This window comes from Vespa velutina, chromosome 1 (genome assembly GCF_912470025.1).
Source record: "Vespa velutina chromosome 1, iVesVel2.1, whole genome shotgun sequence".
NCBI lineage: Eukaryota > Metazoa > Arthropoda > Insecta > Hymenoptera > Vespidae > Vespa > Vespa velutina.
Window position 1 is genome coordinate 1,020,001 of NC_062188.1, and position 10,000 is coordinate 1,030,000.

Below are 10,000 nucleotides of genomic sequence, written 5' to 3' on the forward strand. Positions count from 1 at the left end.
TCCATCGGTGGAGCCGTATCCACCGCAACCAACTAGAGTGGAGGTACCGGATACCAGGCCGGGAGACGAGAGTTCCGAACCGAGTTCCTCGTCTCCTGGTACAGTGGTTACCCTAACTGAAATGCAGCCCTCCAATCATCGATCCTCCGCGACATCAAACTTTCAACAACAGCAACAACAACAACAACAACAACAACAACAAAAGCAATCGTCCGTATCTTCCGCGTCCACCGATCAACACTCGTCCCATCAGATCATAGCTACGACTACCTCGAGTTCACCTAGACTGCATCAGATGCAACCACCTCAAAGAGATCATTCTCCGGAACCTGTTTATCAACAACTCAATAATATCAGTAGAACGTCATTTGCCACTGTCGAGATTTTAGCGACGTCTCATTCGACGTCTCATCCGAATTATCAAAACGCAAACGATCGACAGTCTCAAAGCGGTACGGCCATTGTCCCTCAAAGAACTCAATACTATCCGAGATATCATCATCCGGACATTACGAAGAGTGCGCCGGCGCCGTTCTCGCAAAATTCCGTCTATCAATCTGCCAACGTGACTGTGACCACAGCTGGAAGTGTTCAACAGCCAGCTACGAGGCCTACGCCGGTCGAACAGAACAGTGTGCTGGTTCATGGACAAGATCAGCAACGAGTGCCGAGCTCTTCTTACGGGTCCAGCGTGCAAACTCCGCCGTCGAGTGGATCGACGATTTACGGATCGTCTCAGAATTATCGCGTAAGTGGGCAACTTCAGCAAACTCGGTCCGTTAATCCTACGGCCGACGAACGAATCAGGCCGGCTCAACATGGTATCGACGGAACGAGCGCGTCTTCATCTTCCTCCACCTCCTCCTCCTCCTCCTCCTCCTCCAACTCTAACAACTCCTCTTCGGGGAACCCTTGTACTTCGGCAAATCCACCTTGCAATCCGCGTCATGGATCCAGTCACATTCCTTCGTCGCCTCAGAATCTTCCGGCGCACATTCCTTCTCCGCATCTTCCCTCCGCAGTTTCCTCCGTTCATGGACAACACCCTCAGCAACAACAACAGCAGCAAGGCCAACAACATCACACTCGAATAAATCCTTCCCCTCACTCGGCCAATCCAAACGCCTACAACAACGCTCGCACAATCCTCTCGCAAAGCGGGCCTTCGCCGTCCTCCTCGTCGTCTTCGTCGTCAAACCATCCGCAACAGATGATACCTCCTACGGGCTTAAGCGGTTATCATCCAATAGCTTCGCCCCACGAGCCACCTCGTCACGCTACCCCATCTCCCCACAGACAATCTCCTCACGTATCGACGCTTCACAATCCTCACGCCTCCTCTCCTCATCCTACACCATCGCCCCACGCCGCCTTCCAACCGCATTCGCCGACTTACCCACCTCCTCCGCCACCGGCCAGGTCTACGCCGCACTCCTACAGCGTGCCGGCGACGTCTCAGCACTATCAGAATGCCGGATACAACGCTAGTCCTTACGCGCCTCCACCTCAGTCTTCGTACCATTCCTTTCAGAAGAGTCCGCAGCAGCCGCTGTCGCAGGTAAGAACGATTTACGGAGGTTACGGAGGTGTGACCACTTGGAGCGACCAACTTTGTTATTAACCTTTCTTCTTTTTTATTCGCTGTCCTCAGTCGCACGGGAGTTACTACTCTCAACCAAATAGATCTCACAGCCAGTCATACGTTCAACCAACTCCTATGGGTGCACCGCCTCAACCGATTTGTCCCGGTGGAACGAATAGTAGCAACGGTGGCTTGACCTATCAGCAGAACAAAGCAGTAATGTACAATGGTGCCGACTCGAAAAGAAGTCCGGCAGAAATAGCTGGGAGTTACGCTTCTTACCGATCATCCTCGACTAACGTGCAGAGAAGCAATAACACGCACAATCTGCCACCGATCGCCGCCTTGTCCTCCTATCATTCCAACAAGAGAGAAACGGGAAATAAAGTGCAATCGATCCAACGACGAGTGCATTCTATCGGTGCAACGAACAAAGTCCCTGTCGTGACACCACCGAGCTCGGTTATGGTTCTTCCCCAAAGGATTCCGGAATACTCTTCGCTCCCTACGCCATTGAACCACGCGATACCGGTTAATGGGAGAACAACTAGCTCGGTTAACTCTACCTACGCTGGGAGATACGCTAACCAGCAAAATTATCCGGCTTACGCGACCACCATCGCGCCCAGCCATCACGGTAGCAATTCCTCGAGTAACACCTCGGTGACATCCATCGGTGCCACGGTTCGATCTTCCGTTCCGGCTCCTCCGGTACACGCCTATCAGTCTTCCGACACTACCGCTCACTTGGGATCCTATCATCACACTGTCAGAACTGCAGAGAGTTATCCGTATAAGGAACAATCCTATCAAAATTCCTCGGCACCGATGGTACCTGCTGTTCCAGGTACACCTTTACCGGCGCCACCGCCACCACAGACCAACGGAATCAGGAAAAGAGAATCTCCTCTCGATCTTTCCGTGAAAACCGTAAAGACGTCTGCGGACTCGACGGCGCAGGACGATCTCGAGGCTTCTTCCACGGACAAGCACGCGAGTAATTTGAATCTAATGTCGCCGTCGACGATGTCGAGGAGTAGCAACGGTTCCAGGAGCATGGCTCCGCCGGCTATTCAATCCTTAGGACCACCACCCATTGCTTCTTATTCTAATTACGATGCTAGAGTCTCGACCCGTGGCGTCAGGAGTTCGTCCATTCCTTCCGTATGTCCTCGAACGTCGACACCGCAGACAGTTTGCGCGCCGAAGGTCGACTTCTTGCCGGATTTCAATTCGACCCCGCTCCGACAACATCACGCTCCGCCACACGATAGTCCGATCCGTAGAAATACGGGTCAACAACTGTATGGGCCGCCACCACCACCGCCTCAAGCGCCTTTGCCCTCGCAGTATACGAACAACACTACTCCACTGCCTCATATGTCAACGTTCCAGAAGAGTTCACTGCCCGCAACGCCGGTATACGACGGGAGTCCAGCACCACCACCGCCGTCTTCGTCGACATCTTCGTCGTCTTATCTACCGGCCAACGATTCCTCGAGGTCTTCTTCTAGATATCCCGTGGTGGATCCCTCAAGGATGGGCCCGACAACACTGCCCCTCCAAGAATATCCTTCCGATCCCAGCAAGTATTATTTGGACACGAGGAACAAATTCGGTTCGCCGACTCAGAAAGATCATCGTGGTACCATCAAAAGATCCGGTGAAACTGTTTACTCTGGAACTGCTCCAAACAAACAGCCTAGATTGGATACTTGGAGAATAGCCATCGACAAGCAGATCGAGCAGAAACTCTCGACGGTCAGGTCGCCTCACGAGCAACAGAAAAGACAAGAGTTGAATTTGCCCGTTGCCATGCCGAATGGTACATTGATAGCACCAAGTACTTACGAGCAGAGATCGGACAATGGTTATTCGTCGTCGGATTCTTTGAGGTATCAACAAGCTTACTGTGATAAAAGGAATTACCCGGAGCCGAAGGTGGCACGTACCTCTCCTCCGTATAATCACCCACCTATCTCGAAAGCAACGAACGTACACGCGTTACCGCAGCAAGTCAATAGTCAGACTTCTTACTCGAATTATAGACAGAATCAGAGAACGGCTTGCCCTCCGGTTAGTTCGATGGCTACGCCTACGGTCGATCAACCGAGTAACACGGGCGCAGATAAACGAGTTTTGAGCTTGTTGAGGAATAGTCTTGAGAACAAACAGCAGAGGGAAGAACAATTGAACAGTCAACAACCTATTTTGGTGAATCACAATCAACAGAGTTTTCAAAACAAGGTATAAATTGTCGATTGTATTTTATTTATTCGTAGTTTGGTCATATAATAATGAGTGTTCTGTATTATCGTCTCGTCTTTTTTTTTTTTTTCTTTTTTTTTTTTCATCATCAAAGGTCGTCGCCCCAGTGGAGCCTAAAACGAATATAGGGAGACACAATTTATCGCCGTTTACGGCGGCCAGTTTGTTGGAACGGAACAGCAACACACCGCCGCATTACAAGTTCCATGTGCCACGAGCCGTAGACTCGATCACTCAAGAGGCCCCCCGTAGTATGTACGCTTCGCGAGTAAATTCATCTGCCACGCTACCTGGCAAAGAAGCTCTCTTGGGACCTCGGGGAGCCGAGAATCAAATTCACCGTGACAAGGATGACGGGCTTGCGGCCATATTGGCCGCGAAAATCAGGACAAAGGCGGAACTCAAACAGGTGAGGTATATTGTGACTGGTCTAGTCGAATTTACTCGGGCTAATAATTCTTGATAAATATTTTCGTTTTATTTAATATTCACACGACGTTTCTCTCTCTCTCTCTCTCTCTCTCTCTCTCTCTCTCTCTCTCTCGGGTATGATCGTACACTTGTTTAAGCTGTTTAAGAAGATATTACTATATCGAATTAGGTTGGCACCGGACAGTTCTTGGCAAAACCCGTAGTTCCTTCTCAAGATGTATCTTCTACGCCAAAAGGTAAGAATTATTCCTCTGGAAGAGAAAGAGTTCATTTTCTTTTTTTTTTTTTTTGTCTTTTTGTTCGAACACTCCTAACAATCGAAATGTGTTATAGAACTCGATAGCGCGGCCTCGACGTCAACTCCACAGTCCGGCTCGTCCGCGGGAAGCCCACCGAAATTGACTCGCGAAAAAGCGGCCTGTCTACCACCGAGAAGACGTTTGTTCTCGAGAACGGAAGAAGAGAATATGCCGGTCGCTGCGACGACGGTACCCGTGTCAACCCCAACTCCAGCAGTTGCCTCAACGGTACCACCACGTGCCAGTGGTTTTAGAAGTTCCTCCGAGACCTCGGTCTTTGACTTCAGAGAGAGCGATTCGGAGGGTGAGATGCCGGTGTTGGAGCGTCAAACCCTCGAGGAAATGAGAAGAGACAGGAAGCAGTTGTCGAAGGTTCAACCTCCTATTCCCTTGAACGATGCCATGTGTATGAACATGGCTTCGTCCATGGATCTCGTGAAAATCGAGCTTAAGGTAAATCCCGAAAATCCATAAAATCTATATGACGGAATTACAAATGTTAATCCTATTATCGCTTATAATGATTATCTCTAGGAGAACGACAAGATCAACGAAGTCGATCCATTCTGGGCGGTAACCTGCGACAAGTTTATGGAACAATTGAGAGCCGGTGATGTTGTGAAGAAACGTGGACGAAAAAAGAAACTCGATGGAACCTCTTCGAAGATGGATGACACTGGTAACGATAGTAGCAAGGAGTCCGACCTTAACACTAACGACGCGACCGCTGACATAAAGATCAAAATAGAGGACATCAAAAAGGAGGTAGAAGACGTGGTAGAAGCGGTTGTCGATGAAAAGGTCGAGACCGCGGAAACTAGCAAAGACGATTTGAAATCACCCGTTTCGATAAAGATACAGGTTGAAGAGAAGGTCGCAGTAGTTGAGGCGAAGGAAAATGATAGGAGAAATTCCGGTGACGATTCCGACGAGGTACCATTGATCAAGCGAGCAACGAAAAAGAAATCGAAAAAGGAGGATAGCGATTGCGAGGAAGAAATCGTTTGTAGAAAGAGGAGAGTCCGAAGGGGTAGTAGGATCAAATTGGCATCGTCCAGTGGTAGCGAATCGTCCAGCGAGGAAAGCGACGTTAGTACGGAATACGGACATGGTTCATCGGTCGCTGACAGACTTCGCGCGAGGAAAAGATCAGGGAATAGCGGAGAAAACGAGGGCATGAAGTTACGTTCGAGAGATACAACGCCGCAAAAGAATAAGGCGGAAAAGGAAATGAAATCGTCTACCTCTAAAACCGTACCTTCGTCTCGAAAAGTAAAACCCAAACCATTGTTCGGCGATGGTAGCGACTTTAGGCCAGGCTGGGAGGAAGAGGTATACGTTTATAAAAAATCATTAAGAATGCCAACCAGACTAATCACCGTCTCGAAACCTTCGAGATTTCATAGGCTATCGACGTCTCTTCCCGATTTGGATCCTGGCTCTCCAGCCTTATCGGTCTCCATGGATAGTTCGGACGTTTGCTTAGGTAGAAAAAGACTCGTTGACAGCGACATAGAGTCCGAGTATAGTTTCAGTATTACTGGGCTCGGTAGTAAGATAGACGACGAAGAAGCTACTTCCTCGACGACAATATCTTGTCCTCCAAAGACAACGATTGGAAAACAAACGAGATTGGAAAACAATTCTATCGTAGATGTGCTCGCCCAAAAAGTTGGTACTGGTAAAAAGGATTCGAAGAGGAAACAACAGAAGGAAAAGTCTGAAAAGGGAACGAAGATCCTTCAAAAAGGAGGTAACAACGAACCTGAACTTCTTCCAACGCCGAGTCTTACTCCTCTTCTTGCTTCGGAAGCTCCTAAAACCCCGAAGGGCAAGTCCTCTTCTCCAATAAAGAATAAACCTTTAAAGCCGATCAAAGTTTCGGATTCATTCCTTTTGGGATATTTCCGTAAAGAGACAGTTAATAATTTCCGCGATACCTTTAAGAACAATCACGCGATACCGAACGAGTTTTCGACGTTTGTCTTGAACAGCAGAACGAGAACGGAAACGCGCGTTTTAAAGAAACAGACCACTATCAGAGAAGTATTTGGCGAGGATAGACCAGCGTCCGCTCCGCCTATGCAAAATCATGGCGACACTTCCCAAGACGATGATTCTCAAAACGAAGCTATGGAAAATACATTAGGAAAGCCTCGTACGTTGAAGCAAAAGGTAGTGTCCAGATTGAGAAACGCGGGTATCCTAAGAAGTCATAAGGCAATCGTCAATTCGAAGAGACATTTACTTATCGCTAAGAGAAGAAAGGATCTTCTGAAGTCTTTGGCCGAGAAGAAGTTGAAGCGTGTTAAAAAGGAAACGGAAGTGGAAGTGTCGAAAGAAACGAACGATACTCAGGAAGCTGAGAATAACGAGATAGAGGACGAGAATAACGAGTCCGAGGTACCGAACAAAAAGAAGTTAAAACTTCGAACGGGTAGGCGGAAATTCCGTTCTGGATTCGACTATGTTAGGAAGAAAAAGAGACCTTTGAAAAAGGATGACGCAGCACCTAAGGAAAGAAAAAGAGTATGTAGATCTTTTTGGTCGACTTTTATAAGATCGATTTGCAAGAATGATCATTAATCTTTTTTCGCAGCAGATATTGTCAAGACCGAGTCCAGAATGTGTTGCTGATATTCAGTCAGAGATCAGGACGTGGGTCATTAAAAAGGGTGTTGGAGAAACTATTTTACATCGTGCCGCCAGACTCGGTCATACGGTGAGTCAACATTTCTCTCTCTCTCTCTCTCTCTCTCTCTCTCTCTCTCTCTCTTGTTGTAATTTTATCTTGTTTTCGTTTCTGGGATTTTTATTTTTTCGTAAACTTTTCGTAAACGCTTCGATACAGGATGTGACAGCCTATTGCTTAGAGAAACTCAACAGTGCACCTAGCCCGAAAGATAACGCGGGTTATACGCCACTCCATGAGGCATGCTCGAGAGGTCATTTGGAAATTGCCAAACTTTTGCTCGCTTATGGCGCGAATGCAAGCGAAAGTGCAAACGGAGGAATAAGGTTGGTAGAGATATGAAGAAGTATGCGTTGAAGAAAAAAAAAAAAAAAAAATATATATATATATATATATATATATATATATATATATATGACATAAAAGGATCGTTTGATCGAACGTTATTCATTGTACATTATCAGACCACTTCACGAGGCTGCCGAGAGTGGTTCAACGGAATTGGTGCGATTACTTTTATCGTACGGTGCCGATCCTCTACTAGCTACGTATTCCGGACAAACACCATTAATGTTGGCGGTAGAAACTGAAGCTTACTCGATTCTCGAACAACATTTGGACGACATTCAGGGTCATAGCAGTACACCTTGGTCGTTCGGTGGACCTGCTTCGATCTTTGGTAAGTTCTAACTTTTCATTATTTCATCGAGAGACTCTTGACAAAATGGTTGAAAGCGTCGTTTATTTTCTTTCCTCAATAGACCCAGAAGAAACTGGATATAATCCTTTGAGCGATCCACCCATGGATAGTCCGGAGCCTGAACTCGAGGAGATAGAAATGGAGGTGAGCGACGTGAACCTACCGGTCTTATTTTCTCTTACCAATGATTCGGACAAGTGGGTGCTCCTTCAAGATTTAATGGCAGCTCTCAGAATAAAGAGTCGCGATGCTCTCTTACGTCAAGTGAATCCAAAGGCACATACCGGACCACCGGCTATTGCTCATCGCGACGTCATGAGAGAACTCAAGCTTCCTGATTTCTTAGAACAGTCTCGATGTTGTCATCTGTTAAGCGGCGGCGAGAAGATAAACGTGCGGGGATCAAAGGTCACGCTGATTAAGTACAACGAGAGAGTTAAATCATTGTTAAACGTCGAAAAGGTGCTAATAAGTCTCAGGTGACATGAGCCACCGCTGAGGGGAAGGGATTCTCCTCAGGAAAGACCATCCACATCCTTTTCTTCTTCTTTATCTTCTTCTTCCTCTTCGTCCTCGTCCTCTTCCTCCTCCTCCTCTTTCTCCTCCTCCTCCTCCTCCTCCTCCTCCTCCTCCTTTCTCCCAAGCAAATATAATCAATCAAGAAAAAATGAAAACAAGATTTCCGATTCTACGAAGGAGACGAAGAAAAATCCGAATGGACGACAGAAGATTCGTGGATCGAATCCCAAAGAAGCACGTTAATTATTGAGAGCGCTATAAACGACTCTATTAATATGTGATATCGCTTTCCTTAGCATCTTAATTATCTATATTGATGGCGGAGTAAGCTGAACAAAACAACAAACAATAACAACACCCATTTGAGATTAGAGTTAAGAAGACGTGTGAATATAATATTCTATTGACAAAAACGATCAGAGACGCTTGATCGAGAACACTCTAAATCGAATGTTCGAACCGGAGGAAACAAATTACGGCGACCTGTGACATTGTATTAGTAGTATATTTATTCGGGTATACGCGAGCGCGCGTAGTATACCCATAGAACGATCATATTTTATTAATAGCCAGATAAATGTAATCAATGGTCGATTTCGAATATCGACGAACCTCTTGGGTCATATTCTTTCTTCTGTGAGAGAATTGCCGATCGAAGAATGCGATTTACTTTTTAACAAATTAACGACAGTCCCTGCTTATTATAATAGTTGATTGAGTGAGTACTTATCTGTCTGTGTGTGTGTGTGTGTGTGTCTGTCTGCCTGTCTGCTGTATGTGTGTGTGTGTGTGTGTGTGTGTGTGTGTATGTGTGTGTGTGTTTGTGAGAATGAGCATTGAATGGGACAGCGTTTTCTATCGTACTCTACGAGGTTTTCGTCGAGATAAGTAGAAAAAAAGAAAAAGAGAGAAAGAGAGAGAGAGAGAGAGAGAGAGAGAGTGAGAGAGAGAGAGAGAGAGAGAGAGAGAGAGAGAGAGAAATATGTAAGTAATTCGATTTATATAAAACGTGCAATGATCGAAATATACTGGCAGAGTTTTGTGGCAGCTTAAAGTTCATAGGAAACTAATAATAATTATAAAAAGCTTCGATTGTTAAAGATATTCGACAGAAACTTCGTATAGAACGAACTTTGCGTTATAGACACACACTCGATTTTCTTTCGTGTCCGTAACAACGCGCGGTGTGCTTCATTGTTGTCGTCGATATGGGAACACCGAGTAAACAGTATTTTTTAGTTGGTTCTCTGATATTGACACTGCGTTCCTAAATTGTTGTTTCTTTATCCTTTTTAACGCGTCGTTGAACCGTACACGAAAATTAATGTCGATACACGTAATGCAAGTTTGAATCTAATGCGAACGACGTTACCACTTTTATTAGTTTAACTTTGTTCTTCCTCCTCTTCTTCTACTTTTTTTTTTTTTTCTTTTTTTATCATCAACACCTTTTAATTCATAAATTGTCTATAATATTATATATATATATATATCAGGTCAGTCCAAAA

The 10,000-nt window shown here is 46.0% G+C and overlaps 1 protein-coding gene across 10 annotated transcripts in view; it reads left to right on the forward strand.

The window, feature by feature from the left end:
- Positions 1-9,934, forward strand: part of LOC124950671 (mucin-5AC-like) — a 189,383-nt gene extending 179,449 nt beyond the window's left edge. For 8 of the 10 annotated variants that reach the window (XM_047497702.1, XM_047497713.1, XM_047497692.1 and 5 more), the window contains 10 exons: positions 1-1,558; positions 1,652-3,829; positions 3,945-4,259; positions 4,452-4,518; positions 4,616-5,034; positions 5,116-7,110; positions 7,181-7,303; positions 7,433-7,599; positions 7,738-7,952; positions 8,035-9,934. The exon at positions 1-1,558 is cut by the window's left edge and continues 329 nt beyond it. In XM_047497702.1, the coding sequence (XP_047353658.1) occupies positions 1-1,558; positions 1,652-3,829; positions 3,945-4,259; positions 4,452-4,518; positions 4,616-5,034; positions 5,116-7,110; positions 7,181-7,303; positions 7,433-7,599; positions 7,738-7,952; positions 8,035-8,456 (7,459 nt within the window). In that variant the 3' untranslated portion in view covers positions 8,457-9,934. The remainder of the gene's footprint in view (positions 1,559-1,651; positions 3,830-3,944; positions 4,260-4,451; positions 4,519-4,615; positions 5,035-5,115; positions 7,111-7,180; positions 7,304-7,432; positions 7,600-7,737; positions 7,953-8,034) is intronic. The other 2 variants (XM_047497764.1, XM_047497774.1) reach the window with 2 other exon arrangements.
- Positions 9,935-10,000: the final 66 nt, after the last annotated feature.